The sequence below is a fragment of the Melanotaenia boesemani genome, chromosome 11 (genome assembly GCF_017639745.1).
Source record: "Melanotaenia boesemani isolate fMelBoe1 chromosome 11, fMelBoe1.pri, whole genome shotgun sequence".
Lineage (NCBI taxonomy): Eukaryota > Metazoa > Chordata > Actinopteri > Atheriniformes > Melanotaeniidae > Melanotaenia > Melanotaenia boesemani.
Window position 1 is genome coordinate 3,152,961 of NC_055692.1, and position 18,228 is coordinate 3,171,188.

The window sequence follows — 18,228 nt, forward strand, 5'->3', positions numbered from 1 at the left end:
ATCTGAGGTTCATTTGAGGTGATCTGAGCATCACTTTCAAGTCATTTTAATTATTGAATGATTTTCTTTTTTATCTTTAGGATTTTTGACATTTTTCTTCATTTGCAGTTATTTTTTATTGTCTGATTATTTTACATCACGGTGCCTGTAATCATCTCATTTTCTACATGTTTATTAAATTCGTTATTTTACGTGTGTTTGAGGTATTTCAGCATTTCTTTGTGATTCTTGTGGGATTTCGTTTCTTTTGACATTCTTGTTTTTCCTCGAAGTATTTCTTGTTTACCATATTTTTGTGTCATTTAACATTCCTATTAGGCTCATTTAATAATTCTTAGATTTATTTTAAATTAATTTTCCTCTTTTTTACCTTACTGAGGGCAGTACAGACGCTCATCCTGACAGTCAGAACCCAGGGCAGCATAACGCTTACCTCATCCCGCGTGGTGCATTGTGGGACTTATGTAAAATCAAGATGTCAGCCGCCTGCGCGAGAACGCTCAGTAAGGTCGGTTTGTTTTTAATGGAGGCTCCAGCCGCCCGCCGGTCCGGTACCGTCTCCTACCTGCTGGGGAATGTGGGCGCACACGGGTCCAGGAGGGCCTACGGTACCGGCGGGGCGGAGTTCCGGTCCAAACTGTTCTCCTCTGTGCGTACAGGAGGAGGCAGGGTGCTCGGCTGCGCCTTTCTCCTCGGTGGAGGTTTGGGTTTATATCAGACACTGAAGCTGTCTGTGCAGCAGCAGCAGCACCTGGCTGAGGAGCACAGGAAGGTGAGTCCGGGACAGGTAAACCGGGTCATGGTGGTTCTCACCGTCTGCAGACGGGTCACCTGTCTGAGCTGCTGCAGCTTTAATGTGTAGAAACATTAGTTTTCCAGGCTGCTTGAAGTACTTTCCAAAGCTCTTCTTTGTTCCGTTCTCCGTCCAGATGATCCCACACTGTTTCAGTAATGCTGAGGTCCGGGTTCTGGGAAAGACCCAGCCCTCCATCAGACCTGTTACCACTGGTCCTCAGTCCAGTTCTTGTGTCATGTGGCATTCCTCAGCCTTTTCTCCCCGTTTCCCTCCCTAAGAATGGCGTGATAGATGATAGAAAGACAACAGAAAAAATCAGCACTGGTTCCTACCAAAGATCTGCAGAACAACATCTCTGAACACACAACACGTCCAGCCTGGAAGCAGATGGGCTACAGCAGCAGAAGACACACCGGGTGCCTCCTGCCAGCTAAGAACAGGAAACTGAGGCTACAATTCACACACACTCACCAACACTGGACAATAGAAGATGGAGAAACGTTGCTGGTCTGATGAGTCTCCATTTCAGCTCCACATTCAGATGCTCGGCTCAGAATCTGCTGGAAACATCATGAAAACATGGATCCATCCTGCCTTGGATCAACGCTTCAGGCTGCTGCTGGTGTAATGGTGGGGGGAGATTTTCTTGGTCCACTTTGGGCCCCTTAGTACCAACGTGGCCTGGTTTAACCAGCACAGCCTACCTGAGTATTGTTGCTGACCATGTCCATCCCTTTATGACCACAGTGGAGCATCTTCTGATGCTACTTCCAGCAGGATAATGCACCATGTCACAAAGCTCAGATCATCTCCACCTGCTTTCTAGAACATGACGATGAGTTCACTGGACTCCAACGGCCTCCACAGTCACCAGATCTCAGTCCATCACACCAAGGATTAAAAAGGGGGTTCAACCCAGTACTAGAAAGTGGACTGACTGTATCTTCTGTGGTTTGTTGCAGGTTTCAGGAGGTGGTCTGAATTTGACTTTGTACCAGTACAAGACCTGCCCGTTCTGCAGCAAAGTCCGAGCCTTTCTGGACTACCATGGTCTGCCGTATGAGATTGTGGAGGTGAACCCGGTGATGAGGCAGGAGATCAAGTGGTCCACCTACAGAAAAGTGCCCATCCTGATGGTGGATAATGAGCTGGTGAGACTGGACTGCAAAATCTTCACTTACCAAACATCCAAATCTGAGTGAGAAACATTTCAAATCAGACTGTAAACGTTTTCTTGTCATTATCTTTGTTTTCTTTTTGTTCTTCATCTTTCAGCAACTAAACGACTCATCCGTCATCATCAGCTCCCTCAAGACTTTCCTCATCAGTCAGTAAGTTGAAGATTCTTTTGCACGTTGTTTAAGGCAGAATTAATTCAGTCCTTCAGTGAAATGTCTTTATTTGTGTTAAAATGATTTTTTAAAGAAGATCAAAGCAGAAATTCCTAAAAAGTATCTTGTCCATGAAACTCGCAGCATTAAAAAAATCTAGCTAAAATGTACTGTAATTACAGAATCTTTTAATAAAAGTCTTTCATAAACGACAAATTATGAAGAAAAATAAACATTAAATGACACGTTTCAAGCAAAACAAAACAGATAACGCAGTGAAAAACACACACACCTAAAACCCGAACAAACCAAAGCAGGATTTAATAAAAGCGGTGATTCTTTGTCCAGGAAGAAAAGCATGGCCGACATCCTTCCCTGCTACCCGGAGATGAAGTCCAAAAACGAACGGGGGAAGGAGGTGACGGAGTACAACAACAAGTACTGGCTGATGCTGAGTGAGGCCGAGACTGCTGAGATTTACCCCAAGAAGGACACGCAGAAGTAAGTTAAACCTGTTTTCATTGCTGTCGCCTGTTAAACCTCAATGTAAAAGAAAGAAATCAGGGCTTATACACACAACCACGCATACATGTACAAAGCAGAGTTAGATTCAAACATTTCTAATTAATAATGTTAGGAAGTTAATTAAGACAAGCTGAGTGTGTCTTAACACCTAAACACTTAATGTAAAAATAATTGTGGGCCAAACATTAAACCCTGAGGAACTCCACATGAACACACATGTAACAGAGGTGATTCCTTATGAAGTCCGGCTTTAGTGATGAGTTCTGAATCCCTGTTCTGACAGTGGAAATGAGTCCAGACCAGCATTCGTTTCCCTGCACGCAGCGAACAACTGATATCCGTTTGACAGTCTGAGCCTCTGCTACTAGTTTCCTCTACAACGTTCTCAGAAGACGTCCATGTCAGATATACGCAGTCATGTGGACGGATCCTGAGGTTTCCACAGAATCGCAGGATTTGACGTTAAAAATGGAATCAGTTGTAAAACTTTTTCCCCGCCAGTTTAACCCTCGCGTCCTCCTCAAATCTACACCCTCTAATGACCTTAACGGCCAAAAATGTCCACAAACAAAAACTGCGATCAAATGATCAAACATAAATATTTTATCTGCCTCCTTTTTTTTCCCCATAAATCACTTAAACCTGCTCACAGCTACAAAACATTTTTAGGATTTTTTTCCATTTAAATGCCTCATTAATTGAATTGTTGCTTAATGTGTTACAAAAATGAATTATTTTCCATATAATAAATATCAGGGGGGTAGGTCTTTGGTTGGGATTGGAGTCTTGGATATTTTAAAGATAAGCAGAAAAATCTATTTGATTTCATTCATATTGTTTATGTAATGTTAATATTCCCTTTGGGGCCAAAAATGTCCCATTGACTTCTATTAAAATAAAAATTTTAACCTCACTATCTTTCCAGTTTAAAACAATTTTTTAATCTCAGAATTTCATTTGGAAGAAAAATTGTGATATTTTTACTAAATTCCACCAGATTCAACTGGTTTGTCACTGAAGGCAGAAGAAGAAAATTCTTGTGTTTTAACTGGTTATGTCATGGAGCCATGTGACCTGCAGGGGCCCCAGCAGCAGTGTGTGTTGGTGAGATCATTTCTGACTATTAAAATGTCAGAAATAAAACGATCTTAAAAACATGAAATCTTGGGTTGTATGTCCTCCCCTCTCCCTCTGAACACCTCTCCTGTCCACCAAAGGCCTGTAAGCCCCCAAAAAACTTAAAATATAAATCTAAACAGGATATTTTCCTATTAAACAGCAGAAATCTTATACACCTACCACACGATTAAACACATTCCCTTGAAAAAATGAAGTCACATAATAAAAACCAAGAATTCTGGGGGAAATGGAAAACACAGAATTTGGGAAAATTGAAAAAGATTTGATTTGGTCTTAATGTGGTTTTGGTGCAACAATCTGAACGAGACATAAACTGGACCATTAGGAAAATCCCTGGATTCTGGTCTTGTTCTTCACCACCCATGTTTGTGGAATGAAGAAACCAGGACTTGGCTCGCAGACGACAGGTTAGTGAGACCAGGCATGGAGGGACGGTTTGCACCGGGACTCTATAAAAACGCATTAAAAGCTTCAAAGGATTTTTTTGTCATTTTCAGAGAGGAGATGAAGTGGCGACAGTGGGCTGATGATTGGCTTGTTCACCTCATATCTCCTAATGTGTACCGAACCACCGGTGAAGCCCTGGCCTCCTTTGACTACATCGTCCGCGAGGGCAAGTTTGGCACCGTGGAGGGCTTCTTTGCCAAATATGTAGGCGCTGCGGCCATGTACGTTATCTCAAAAAGACTGAAAAACCGGTGAGTTGATCATCTTTAAATTGTGGTGACTGTAAGTCCACGTCTGAATGTGAAGCGCTGATTTTTCATCTCTGACCCAACAGACACAACCTGCAAGACGACGTCAGGGAGGATCTCTACAAGGCTGTCAACGACTGGGTGGCGGCCATCGGCAGGAACAGGAAGTTTATGGGTGGAGATCAGCCCAACCTGGCAGATCTGGTGAGGAAGGAAGCCGGTTTCCTTGATTCCTATTGATAGTCACCAGGAATCTCTCAACTAGTTTTCAGTTCTGAGAGAACGACACATTACACCAGAGTGTCAAACGTACATTTCTGACCCTGTGGGGTCAAATATACATAAAATATACATAAAATATACATAAAATATACATAAAAATGACGCAGAACATATGAGCTGTAATTGCTTTAATAAAAGCAGCCGTTATTCCTAATTTCTCAACGTGAGGTTTAATTTTTTAGATCTTAGATGTTAGATCTTGAAAATTACTCAGACCATGATGTGAAATACTTATTTTTTTTTAGATACCTGGGATTAAATGAGCCCGTTTACGTGACCATAAAATCTGATAAGGGGGAGTAATCAGATTACTCTAATAATCTGATCTGACTTGCACATCTGAAATACAATATTTGAAAAATCTGTGTCTACGTCTACTTGTCCATTACTGGACTGATTTCAGAGTACAGGCAGGTGGCGTTAGCTGGCGTTAGCTGGCGTTAGCTGGCGTTAGCTGGCGTTAGCTGGCGTTAGCTGGCGTTAGCTAGCGTTAGCTGCTAATGTAAGCTGCTCTCTGCACATGCAGATGTAAAAGGACAAAACAAATCAGATAAACATGTTTCCATGGATAAAAACTTCAGGTTATTGGGGAGAAATCTGCATCCATTAATCCAATAATGGCCGTTGTCTGGTGAAGCATAATCAGATTTTTCTGTTTACACGATCCCTTCGGTTACCTGATAACTCCAGAAATCAGGTGATGATGTAAACGAGCTCAGTGTTTGGTGATTATTTAGATTCATTTTGATCTGTAATTAAGTAATACACGTGTAAATGAGTAATTATGTTAAATAAATAAAATATAGAAATATAAATTAAATTAAAAAATATATAAATGAAAAATGTAACAAAAAAATTAAACATATTTATAGTTGAATTTAAGCAATATATAATATTGCCTTACTATTTTAATAGCAAAGTCATGAAGGTATATCTCTATAGATACAAATTTAAATATAAAAATAGATATTTTATATATAAATATAGAACAAATATATTGCATATATAAAATATATAAAATATTAAATGAAAATGAAGTAAAATCATTTTAAATAATTAGAGTAAAATCTGCAAATAAATAAATATAGAACAGAAGTAAAATCTCGTTTAAATTTTTTATTTTTCTGAATAAATTTCAGGTTTATTAAAAACATGTAGATGATATACATGGAATTCTTTGCAGTAAAACAATAATTTAGAGTTTTTATTATTTATAGGTTATTATGCTGTTATTTTACTGGTCTGACCCACTGAAGACCAACCTGTCCTGGATGTGGAACCTGGACTAAAATGAGTTTGACACCCCGGGTTGGACGGATGAAAATCTGAGTAAAATTGAACTTTAACCTCCTTCCTTTCGTCTGTTGACCACAGGCTGTGTTTGGAGTCCTCAGAGTGATGGAGGGCCTTCAGGCTTTTGACGACATGATGGACAACACCAGAGTTAAATACTGGTACAGACGCATGGAGAGAGCAACCCTCAATCACGAGGGTCAGTCACAGAGCTCTTCCAAACACTGACCGCTGGACCTCAACGTGCACGGTGACCCGCATCAGGAACCAAGGAGGCTGCTTAGCAACAGTCATCAAGGCTCTGATTGGCTTCTTTTGAGGCACCTGCAGACATTTGTGCTGATTTTAAAAAACAGAAAAGAATATGAAAATGTCATTAGTGACAAAGCTGCTTTGTGGGACGTCATCAGGTTGTCTCTGGTGTGGAGGGACCTCTAGTGGCAAAGGCTGGGAACTGCATCCATTTCAACACGGCTGATCCTTTTAGGAACATGTAAGTCTGATTGAATAAATGGGTCAGGAGCTTTTTGATTTATTGTTACTGGGGAAGGAAAACGTACTTATTTGTCCCTTCTAATAAACACTGTACAGAATTTTATTTGTCAATAGGAATAAATACATCTTTGACCGTGCTGTATATTAGAAGCTGCATCCTGTTGCTTGTTTAAAGTACAAAGGAAGAGTTTATGTCCACATTTCCCAGCGACAGTTTGGATGTTGATGTAGAAAACAAACACTTCTTACACAGTTTTACATTTGCTTAATATTCCCCTAAAACAACGGTTTAAATAAAAATGCTGTTGGCTTCGTCTAAGAATTAAAACGGTTCATTTTTGCTCTGCGGGGCAAAAGCAGTTTAAAAACTTACATTTTTTTTCACATCTTCTGTTTCATGTTTATTCTGAGAACAATTTTTCTCCAAACACAAGTATCCTTAGTTTCTGTGCAGGAACCACGAGATCAGTGTGTTTGTATTTATGTCGGTGGTTGCTTCACTGTGTAACTGATGTAGGATCAGTCTGGCAGTGAAGACGAAGCAGAAGCTGCTGGAATGTAATTATTAATATATGCAATCTGTCATATGCAGATTTATCGAATTAACTATTAAAACATCTGGGTGCGTAGTTTTAAAAAAAGGAAAAATAAAAAACAGAACAAAACTGGACTTCTGGGTTTTATTTCAGACGATGTTCTCTAAAGTTTTTCATTTAACTTCATGGGATGACGTTTAAGATGCTGTTCATCAGCCTGGAAGCAAATGTGAATTTTAATGAATTAAAGAGAATTTATCATCAGAAATTCATCAAAAGGCAAAAAAAAAAAATCTGAAATTTGCACTGACATTTTTCAGGTTCAGTTTTGCTTCCCAATATACCTTAAAGAGATGTAATAATTCAAGAATTAAGACACACAGACCGCCAACGCTCATATTTATTTTTAGAAGAGAATCTTCTCCCTACGCTGATGTCGGGCTCTGAACTTTGCCCCTCACAAAATGTCCAGAACAAACTTGTTTGAAGTGTGTTCTGTACACAAATTATACACCAAAACGTACGTATTTCTCTCTTCTTTCGCCCAACGTGACCCTCATTTCATCAGTCAACTTCCATTGTTCATTTTTTGTTTCTGTTCATTTCCAGGCAGGTGGGGGTCAGCTCGCCATGAAGCTACACAAAGAATCATAAAGATAAAACGTGTTCAGCAGACGTTTCCACTGCGCACAGTTCAAGAATGTTTTTCATTCGATTTGTAGCTTTTGAACAGTTTTTTCCTTCTGGATGTTATTCAGATGGACCTAATGCTTGTTGCCCCTCCTCCATCCTCCTCATCACCATAGCAACCAGATGCTCCTTCTTTCTAGCTGACAAATTTCAACATGGCTGCCCCCATAAAATATGCACTACGGTAAACATTGTGTCATCAGAACTCGTAGAACATGAGAATTATTAAAGATTTTTAGCCCCAGATCATCGACGGGGGAAACAGGAAGAACATTTATGACAGATTTGAGTTTATTGGAAGTTACAACTACTTGAACTCTGTTGCATTGGAAAAATCCCATCATGGCTACCCTTCTGGGGCTTGAATTTAATCCGGTTTGTCTTCCTATTTTCATATCGTCTTATCTCTGGGTGTCTCACATGGATTCATTGTTGAGCGATATGTCAGAAAATGATGCTCAGTAGACTTTTAATACAAGTTAAGGTAAAAAAGCCGTAACAGAGAAAAGCAGCGATCTGAATTTCAGTTGGGATAAAGTTTTAGATTTAACCAAAGCCTGACATTCAGTTTGGAAACTTCCAGAAAAAGATGACGCTTATTAATCCAACATCAGCATAAAGCAGAACTTTATTAATGTGCTACACTTTCCTTCAGCATGACTCAGTTTGCTCCTCCGTGTCCTCCACTCTTCGCTGACACGGACATAAAGTTAAACCGTGGCTGAATCATTTTAATGGAAACCAGAAAAAATAACAGATTCATTTAATTTGATCTAAACCTTCACATCAGCTGGAACAATTTTCATGTGTGATTTTAACAAAATGAACAGATTTTATTCCACCAAGCAAAACTAACACCTCATCACGGCCTCTTAACCGGCAGATCCCAGTTTATTTAGCTTCACACACACTTAAGATGCAGAAGAGGCTTCACACACAGCTGGATAACGACCACCAGGTCCCTGTCCAACAGGATGGCTGCGCTGGAGAGACGACGTGTCCAACATCATGCTTTAATGGACATGTTAGTGTCAGACCCTGGACATGTCAGAAAAAACTTGATCCTTCTGTACCCATGAAAACATCTTTTTGCCTTCACCTGAAGGAAGGTGCATAAATAAAAAGTTAAGCGAGGCCTCCAGTCCATCACGAGGTCATCTCTTTGAGATGAGAATAAAAATGAGGAGCAGCGCTGCGTCCTCCTTCCCAGCATCGTCCTCCTCCCCCGGCATCCTCCTCCTCCCCCGGCATCCTCCTCCTTCCCCGGCATCCTCCTCCTTCCCCGGCATCCTCCTCCTCCCCCCAGCATCACCCTCCTTCCCCAGCATCGTCCAGCGGTGTTGCCAGCCGACGCAGCCGCTCCCTCATCACGACCTCCAGAACGTGGAGCTCAGCTGGCCTTTGGGTGGACTGATCTGTCGGCTCTGCAGTGACGTCTGGAGAAGGAATAAAAATGATAATTATACATTTAAAACGTTCCAGATTTTCTCTTTCCAGGCTCCCGTTAGTGCAGCGATCGTGTCCAGGACAACGTTGTTCTGCTAGTTCCTACGTAACTTATAGTATTTGTAATTTAAATATAAACTAAAAATGTTTTTTAAAAAGTCCAAATCTCCATCTGGTTCTTATAAGCTTGAATTTTTAAACTTTGTTTTAATACTGTTTTTTTTTTTCCCTTTTCTTTGGTTTTTAATGTTAAACGCTGCTTCTGTAAAGCTCCTCCAGTCGTTTGCTACAAATAAACTTTTAGTTGTGAACTAATACTGAAGCCATTCATTTAATTTTATTTATTTACTTTAACGTATTTATTCATTTTTATTAGTAACTAATTATTTAATATCCAACAGTTTATTTTATTTCAGTTTTTTTCTTGTTTTCATCAAACACCTGATAAAATAAATATATGTATCTCGATGGGGAGAAATGTGCGATGACTTCATCACAAAATTACAAAAAAGTGAAATTTTCCCGTTGAAATGAATGAAATTCTGTTTAAATGTGTGGAAAAGCCCACCGAGCTGTAACTCAGGCATATTCATACTTCACTACAAAAATTTAATTCAAAGTTTTTATGCGTCACAAAAGATAAAACTTTTAGACAAAGTGCATTTTTATATCCATCAAATTAATTTTTGCAAACATTTGAGATTTTTTACGGCAGGACGTCACTAGTGAGGGAAATTTAAATTTTGGGCCCTAAAAATCATCCAGACGAATTCTTTCACACCCGTTTCTCCACATGAGAAGAATAATCAGGTTTCTCTGCATTTTTCTCCTCTTTCATCCAATATTACAACATTACAACCGGCCGCATTTCTCACGTCGCCTCCGAGCCCGGATCGCCTCCGAGCCCGGATCGCCTCCGAGCCCGGATCGCCTCAGAGCCCGGACCGCCTCCGAGCCCGGATCGCCTCAGAGCCCGGACCGCCTCCGAGCCCGGATCGCCTCCGAGCCCGGATCGCCTCCGAGCCCGGATCGCCTCCGAGCCCGGATCACCTCCCCCCAACGCCCGCTGAGTCGGGGCGACGTATGTTTGAGCTCACCTGCTCAGGTGGAGAGGACTTTTTTTAACCCACTAAACAAACCTATCTAGAAGACTGTAGAAGCATAAAAATGGTTTGTGTGTTTTCTGGGTCTTTCAGGACGCTGCCGTCTTGTTTAAATGGAACATCAGTGAGAAACATTTCAGCTGCGCAGCAAAGCGACTACAGGCTGCTGGATTCTTAAAAGGCTGCTCGGTTCGGAGGGTCGTACCTCCAGAAACTGCTTGAGCCTGATGACTGAGCCCATCTGCCCGCTGGCGGTCACCGCTTCGATTCTGGAGGAACAAACATGTAAGAGGCGAGTTAGATTTCTTACCACGGCGGATCTCACAGGCTGGCTCTGCCTTGAGTTTGTACCTGGGGAAGTACTCGTCCTTCAGCAGCAGGATGAGCTTCCAGAACTGGACCTGATACTGCTTCATCAGAGCATTCCCACAAACCTGAAGGAGACACGAACGCTGTTAAATCTGTAGCTTTGGCTGATTAGAAACACCTTTCTGCACCGCTGCAGTCGTCGGGGGGGACGGCACAAGGCAGAGCCCCTCTGTGGACTGCACCGCTGCACACTCACCTCCAGAAAGTCAAACAGAAGCGTTGCTGTGATGTCGGCCAGAGGCTCCATGTTGAGCATCTGAGCCAGCCACCGCCAGCCGTGGTTCAGGCCGTGAGGAACAGGCTGAACAGAGGAGAAGTTTAACAGGAGCATCAACCTGTGAGTCTTATCAGCAGGCGGAAGAACAGGAAGGAGATTTCTTACCCCTTGCTTTGAGCCGTAGGGCCACCTCAGCTGGATCACAGCAGCGTAGAGTCGGATCATCCCCGACATCCTCTTCAGAAAACTGTCCTGACCTTCAACTCCGCCGTCGTCCACACGGTAACCAAGAATCCTGCAGAACCGAGCACAAAACACTGTGACGACTGTCCTGCCCGTCGGAGCTGAAACGAGGCTGCAGCAACACATCGCTGAGCCAGTCACCTCTGGTATTCCTCCACGGGCGTGCCGTCTTTCATCGGGGGGTAGTGTGGGACGGCGTACGGGCATTTCTTGTGCAAATGAGCGAGGATGAGGTCTCCCACTCGAGGGTGCAGCTCCCAGATGCCCGAGGCCACCACGGCGATGGGGAAGGCGGCCTCATGGTGAGACGCCACCTCCTCCTCACCTTGTTTCTACAAGGAAAACAAAAAAGAAGAAAAAAAACTCGTAAAACACACTTTTAAATATTAGTTTTGTAGGCAATAATACTTGTAAACCACTTTGATTTGACTTTTAAACCCAAAAATATTTATATTTCTGTCTAGAACAGTAGAAAAGCTACAGGGATTAATAACTGAAATGAACAAATATTCCCCATGAAATAAATAAATTTACCTGAAAACCCTGAAAAAAGCCCAGAACCAGACGGACTCACCACGAACTTTTCAGCCAGCTTGTAGCCGACGAAGTCCAGACCCTGTGGATGCTGGGACGTGGAGACCGACCTCCCCCCGGACACCACCGCCCGTCCCGACAGCAGCTTGTCGATCTTGTCGAAGATTTCTCGGAGCTGCGAGCCCGAGTTGCTGGAGATCTGGCTGACGGGGATGGTGGCGGCTTTCTGGAGCTCCAGCTTCAGTTTCTTGGTCTGAGTCCAGAGAAAAGACGTTACGAGGCCCCGAAGTACCGAGAGTCATCGTTAACTACAGAAAGGTTTTTGGTATTTTTGGTATCTGTCTGTAACTTTTCTTCACACAGAATTAAATCCAAAATCAAATTTTCTTTCTTTAAAAAAAAAACTGACTTCATATGAACTTCATGTCTGTTTTAGCCTGAAATGAACGTTGAGTTTCACCAAACTGAATTTCTATGACTGAACAGCCTCACTGAGGAAGACGGAGAATAAACATCAATAATTATTTACCAGCTACATAATAAATAATAATAATTAATAATAATAATAAATGAATAAAAGAACATCACAGTGTGTGATCGGGGAGGAGAAATAAGATTATATTTACCTCCTCAAATTTGTATATTTATAAGTAGGATTATTTTTTTTAAAAAGTAGACATAATCTGGATTCTACGAACTGGGCTGTGTTCAAATGTAAAAGAGGAAATAAAATAAAATAAAAGTACTTTTTTCCTGATATAACAAGATGATTTAACATGATTGACATGGTTTAAGTATTTCCCAATTTTCTGAAGTGAGATAAAATAAAATAAAATAAAACCCTCACTGAAAATCATCTGTATATTAAATAATTTAAAAAAAATATAAAAATCTGCTGTATTCAGAAAAAGAAATTTATCTTTATTGAAAACAAAACTGAGAAAAACAAAGCCTTTTAAAAGATGTTTGAAAATGATTTTCAAGGGAAAACAGGAAACTTCCATAGAATCCGGAGATGAATGTGGGAATCTCTTATTGTGGTTTGGTGGAGAAGAGAGATTCCCAGACCAGATTCCCACCAGACGGATCGGAGGTTGGGGTTTGTAAAGAAGTCGGGATGAAAGAAGTTTATACATAATTAATCTGATCTGAACTGCAATCAACAAAAAAAGAAGAAAGAATTTCCAGTTTTTCTGCATTGAGACACTTTTTAAAATAAAAAATAAAGAAATAAAATAAGGAGTAAACATCCATCCATCTCTCATCTGCACCGCTTAGTCTAATCCAGGGCTGGAAGCTGGAGCCTATCCCAGCTTTCAGCGGCGAGAGGCAGGCGCACCTGGACCGGTCAGTCCAGCGCAGGACCAGCAGGACCAGCAGGACCAGCAGACACCAAATATTAAACACTACACATGAAAAAGTTTGCTAAATTCAGTGTGTGTTAAAAAACATGTCATTAATTCAGACAAAGAGCTTTTTATCTTTTTTAAAGACTTTTTCTCACGACAATTCAGGACACGGCTGTAGGATCTGGGATTCTGGGATCTGGGAATTTCTTATCCGGTCTTGGTGGAGTTATGATTGTTTGTGATCACTGAGCGCGCAGACGAAGGAGAAACCTGCTAAATGTGGATGGAGGCGAGTTGAAACTGCAGCCCGGATGTTGGTGGAAGAAGTTTTTTCTGAGCTCTCTGGTTATTTCGTTCCAGGAACCAGGCCAGTGGCAGAAAGCCGAGGACTGGTTAGAAAAACTAGTTCTGCTCTAACAAACACATCTTTCCATAGACTCTTTCTATAAAACTTCTGCTTTTACCTGGAAGATTTTCTTCTACAGATCAAATAAACTAAAGCCAGAATAATTGTCTTTTCTTCGTGACGTGCATTCACCCACCTGTGAATCTGCTGGAGAGTTGAGCTGTTCGAAGGCCTGAGCGCACTGAGAGGCCGACTCCTGCAGCTCCTTGAACCATTTCAGCGTACCGTCTTCAGCGCTGTTCTGCAGACCTGTTGGAGGGTGTAGAACCAGCACTTTAACCTCCTAACACCTCATACCACGAGGCAGCTCGCTGCTGCTTTCATTCTTATGTTTCTCAAAGGTTTCCTCCAGCGTGGCTGGAAGCTGACGCTCCTCAGCTCGTCACCTTTTCTCTGGACTTTTTCTTTGGCTGACTTCTCAGCCGCCTTCTGCGCCTCCTGTTGAGCCTGCAGCTCCTCCTTCTTCCTGCACTCCTCTTCCTCCTCCTGCTCCTTCTTCTTCTTCTCTTGGGCCTTAGCCACCTCCTCCTGCATCTGCTGGATCAGTGCTCTCATCTCATGGAGGGCTCTCTCTGCCACGCTCATGTCCTCCACGCTGGGAAACTCCCCCTGGTTAGAGATCACGTTCAGGCCGAGGTTCTTACAGCTAGACAATCATTTAATCCGACCAAGGAACTAGAAAGTTCTGCTGACCTCTGCCGTCTTTCTCACCACCTCCGACACCTGGGAGCAGAGCTGGTTCCCGCGGACGCTGTAGGAGCTGAGGCTGGCCGGCGGGAGGTCGGTGCCGCTCGGGGTGGACGGCTCCAGCAGCTGGTTGAGCTGCAGGATCTCCTCCTGGATGCTGTTCAGGTTCCGAAGCCTCTCCCGGCCCTCCGTCTGTCTCTGCCGCTCCAGCTCCGCCTCCCGGAGGCGCTGCTGCTCCGCCTCCCTCAGACGCAGGTTCAGGATCTGGCGGACGAATAAAAACCATAAAACTGCTAAAGAAACTGGTTCAGACACAGACAGTAAAATCAGAAAGACTAATTACATTTCAGGAAAATGTTAAAAGATGATGGAACACCGGCAGGACCCGGATGTTCTCCGTAGAGCATTCAGTACGGTGTTTTTGTTAATGGGACCTTCGGCTGATCATACCTTCAGTCTGTGCCGCTGTTCTTCTTTCAGCTTCTCCTGACGCCCCATGCTCTCCTTAGTTCTGTCCAAACCGGAGAATTCTGATGATGCCCATGATTTCAGAAAGAAAAATATCATTTTTCTTTTCAAGCATGTTTGGGTTCTTACTCTCTGTCCATCATGTCCCTCATACTCTGGAACTCCTGTCTCTGCTTCAGCTCCATGAGCTCCTCGAAGCGCTTCAGCTGCTCCGACTCGGCGCTCGCCACCGCCACCACCATCTGCTCCTGTGTCTCCTGCCGAAGCCTGAGCGCCAGCTGAGGCAACAGATTTACAATGTAGGTCAGTTAAACTGTAGAGCTTTTAGGCCACGTGTCAACATTTTCACTCATTAATCAAGAAATTCTTAGGAAAACATGAAACTTTAAGCAGGCCGACTACTGAGTTCCTGATAATCATGAACACTGAAGTAAACAAACCAACAAGAGAAACTGTTTTAAAGAAGATAAACTGAGTGTTCGAGGATGTGGCATTTAGGAAACTGAGCTGGACCTTAGCCTTTTCTCGCTGGTCCTCCTTGAACCGGATGATGCAACCTGTCGTCTCCATGGCTCTGGGCGAGAGCAGGGAAATGGCGCGTGGTGATGTGGGACTGGAAACTTTGCTGAGGTCATTCTCTGGGGTTTCATCTTCTGCCTTGTCATTAACAGCCTGCAGCACGTCCAAGTGAGACAAGAGACAGAATGAACTTAAAGCTGAAGAGTTTATCATGAACTTTATTGAATAATTCCTGAACCTAAACACACAGAAAAGTCTCTTTAGGGAGATGAGTTTGTATTCAGGATAGCAAACTTGCCTGATCGAGCTGATTCTTTAGAGATGAAGTTGCAGAAAGTGCAGCATGCCTCCTGTTGAGGTCAGTGATGGATCCTGTGGAGGACAATGAGGCTGGAGTCTCCTCTGAGAAAACGGGGCTGGAGTCCCTGGAGCTGGAGTCCACAAAGGAGGACTTCTGAAGGGACAGTGAGCTGAGACGCTCCAATACGGCCACAGACTGAGGAGACAAGCTGAGGGCCTCTTTACAACCTGCCAAAATATGCTGCGATGACACAGAAAGGTTTAAACGATGGCGTCATTGTTTGTGTCAGTGTGTGCGGCTGGAACCTCTAATGTCCCTGCTTCAGGATCAGTTCACAAATATCTTTCTTTCTTTCTTAAATCACACCTTTGAGTCTGGGATTATTTTAAAAGTTAGAGGAGTTTCAAACTCATTTTATTTTTCAAAGTCAGGTTTAATCTTACATTTGCCACAAAAATCATATTCTCTACTAACATTTATTATTTGTATATTTACATTTAGTGGCTACTTTATCAGGTCCACCTGTTTAACGGACGTTAACACAAATATGTAATCAGCCAGTCACATGGCAGCCACTCAGTGCATTAAGGCATTTCCATCTGCTTCCAGGCTGGACGTGTTGTGTGTTCAGAGATGATGTTCTACAGATCTTGGTAGGAATCAGTGCTGATTGGACTTCCTGTTGTCTTTCTATCATCTCCAACCGGTCTGTCCATTCTCCTCTGACCTCTGACATCAACCAGACTTTCTAGTCCAGACAACTGCTGCTCTGGATATTTTCTCTTCTTCAGACCGTTCTCTGGAAACCCTGGAGATGGTTGTGGGTGAAAATCCCAGTGGATCAGCAGATCAACTTCCGCAAGTCATCTTGACCACGTCTACATGACTATATGCATTGAGCTGCTGCCCTGTGATTGGCTGGTTAGATTTTAGGTGGACCTGATCGAGTGGATGGTCAGTTCATGTTCAAAGTCAGGCTTTGGATTTGGCAGATCCATCCTGCTCTTCTTTTTTTGTTCCTCACTGCTTGAGAAGAGTGGATCTAATAAAACACCGACAAAAATCAAACGTGAAAAAAAAAAACAACAACACTGCAGACCACATGAGGATATCTTATAGAAGAGGACGGTTTCCTAAACACACCTTCAACTCCAACCCCTAACAAATCCTATATTTGTGTAATGCTCTAAAAAGACACCAAACATCCCCAAAAAAGTACTGAAAAATAATCTTTGATGAGGTTGATGATGCTAAACTTTAAAAATTATATAAAAGTTTTTTTTTTTTTTTTAATGTAACAGACATGCAACAGTTTTAAATGCTTTGTCTGTGGGAAACCAGATCATCATTAACTCATGTTTTAACTTGTTTATTTATGTCATTAGATATTCTGACCAGGGGTGTTATAGAAAAATCAATTGAATCACTCGAGCTGGTTGATAAATTCACAGAAGTTTCTAGCTGGAGTAAAAAAACAACTCTAATCTTTAAACTACAACTTTCTTTTTTAGCTTTTTATAGACTCGTTAGAAAATACAATCAAAAATAGAAATAACAGCAAATACAGAAATTAACAAGACATTCTGATAACATTCATAAAAAGAAAGAAAATTATGTGTCCTCAAATATTGTTAAAGTTCTTTTTTCAAAAGGTTTTCAGGTTTTCTGTTGAGAAATTTGCTTTTGTGTTTTTTTTTTACTGAAAATAAAAACATTTATAAAAATGGAGGCATCACCATCTTTGTGATTAAAATTATGGAAACCAAATATAACATTTTTGTAGTAAAGGAGAAAACCAGAAAATACAGAATCAACAATAAACTTGTGGCGGTCCCTCTGGAATTTATTTAAACTACAGCTTTGGGTTGTTTATGCCGACGATTAATGACGTGTTATAGCTGCGACTCATAAGTTGTTGTTTTTTTTTAACATGAACAACATATACAACAAAAGTGGCATAATAAAATAATGTCTTATAGATTAGAGCCCAGACAAGACATGTATAAACATGCTTATAAAAAGGAACAAATATAAATAAAAGGACAAGTAAATAAAATAAAATTCTGCTAGGGTTTTTCATATGGATTTAGGTCCAGAGCCAAGTTTTTAAGTTCGACTCATAACAAGTAAATGTAGCCGTCTAATACACGCAGTTAGTAAAGTTAAACTATAACACGGCCCACCGGTGTGTACTACGCAGCTTAATGTAACAAAGAGATATATTCTAAGTATTTTAAAATGTGAGGAGCAGGCACTTTTTTCGCATGTTTAACTGATATTTTCCACCACTGCTAACATCTCAGTACCTTTAATGTAGCACAAACCGTGGTGCTAACCAACACGCAAGGCATTCCCTGCGGCTTGATATTATTAATTACACAGTTGCCTAAATTGTTAGCTGAGCTCTGGTTTATTTATCGAGGTAAACTAACCCAGTAACAGCAGTCTGGCTGATGGTAACTATCCACCGGGTTAGCTAGCTAAGGTTTGGGTTAACTGGCGCCGACTCACCTCGCCACGTTCCGACCAGAATGGATCAAACGTGATTTTTGCTTTTGGGGAATTTTTTAAGGCCTGTAAAGTTTCCCATCGTAGACTTTCAGAAGGCATCACGAGTAAAACGTTGACTGCTGACCACTGCTAGAAATCGTTGAGCTAAATTTCAAATCGCCATACGACGTTACACAAAATATAGTCCGATGAGAAACTGCCTTCTGCCTTTGTAGTTCCGACCTTTTCTGAGCCAAACACTCGTCGCCTTGTTTCTTTGTTGTTTTCAACAGGATTCACACAGATGTTGCTC

General features: G+C 41.8%; 2 protein-coding genes across 2 annotated transcripts; one reads left to right on the forward strand and one right to left on the reverse strand.

Annotated features, from left to right (window-relative positions):
* The first annotated feature begins 449 nt into the window (after window positions 1–449).
* On the forward strand, window positions 450–6,408 carry ptgesl (prostaglandin E synthase 2-like). The gene is made up of 7 exons (XM_041998931.1): window positions 450–772; window positions 1,759–1,947; window positions 2,072–2,127; window positions 2,476–2,628; window positions 4,290–4,490; window positions 4,574–4,691; window positions 6,144–6,408. Exons 1-7 carry the CDS (start codon window positions 476–478, stop codon window positions 6,288–6,290), a joined length of 1,161 nt encoding a protein of 386 aa, XP_041854865.1. The 5' UTR covers window positions 450–475; the 3' UTR covers window positions 6,291–6,408.
* Window positions 6,409–8,393: 1,985 nt separating this feature from the next.
* On the reverse strand, window positions 8,394–18,223 carry gle1 (GLE1 RNA export mediator). Its single transcript, XM_041998900.1, has 15 exons — window positions 17,937–18,223; window positions 15,423–15,665; window positions 15,119–15,277; window positions 14,735–14,883; window positions 14,588–14,648; window positions 14,144–14,401; window positions 13,837–14,059; window positions 13,587–13,699; window positions 11,736–11,948; window positions 11,303–11,493; window positions 11,084–11,213; window positions 10,898–11,002; window positions 10,684–10,766; window positions 10,538–10,601; window positions 8,394–9,219 (listed from the first exon to the last, which is right to left on the reverse strand). The coding sequence occupies exons 1-15, from the start codon at window positions 18,033–18,035 to the stop codon at window positions 9,151–9,153; spliced, it is 2,160 nt and encodes a 719-aa protein (XP_041854834.1). The 5' UTR covers window positions 18,036–18,223; the 3' UTR covers window positions 8,394–9,150.
* Window positions 18,224–18,228: the final 5 nt, after the last annotated feature.

Coding starts and splice junctions, on each gene's coding strand:
- gle1 (XM_041998900.1), bottom strand. CDS start 18,035: ATGCCTTCTGAAAGTCTACGATGGGAAACTTTACAGGCCTTAAAAAAT. Junction 11,949..13,586: donor ACTCTCCAGCAGATTCACAG/GTGGGTGAATGC, acceptor CTCTGGACTCAG/ACCAAGAAACTGAAGCTGGA. Junction 10,767..10,897: donor TTCTGTTTGACTTTCTGGAG/GTGAGTGTGCAG, acceptor TGTCTCCTTCAG/GTTTGTGGGAATGCTCTGAT.
- ptgesl (XM_041998931.1), top strand. CDS start 476: ATGTCAGCCGCCTGCGCGAGAACGCTCAGTAAGGTCGGTTTGTTTTTA. Junction 2,629..4,289: donor CCCAAGAAGGACACGCAGAA/GTAAGTTAAACC, acceptor TGTCATTTTCAG/AGAGGAGATGAAGTGGCGAC. Junction 4,491..4,573: donor TCAAAAAGACTGAAAAACCG/GTGAGTTGATCA, acceptor CTGACCCAACAG/ACACAACCTGCAAGACGACG.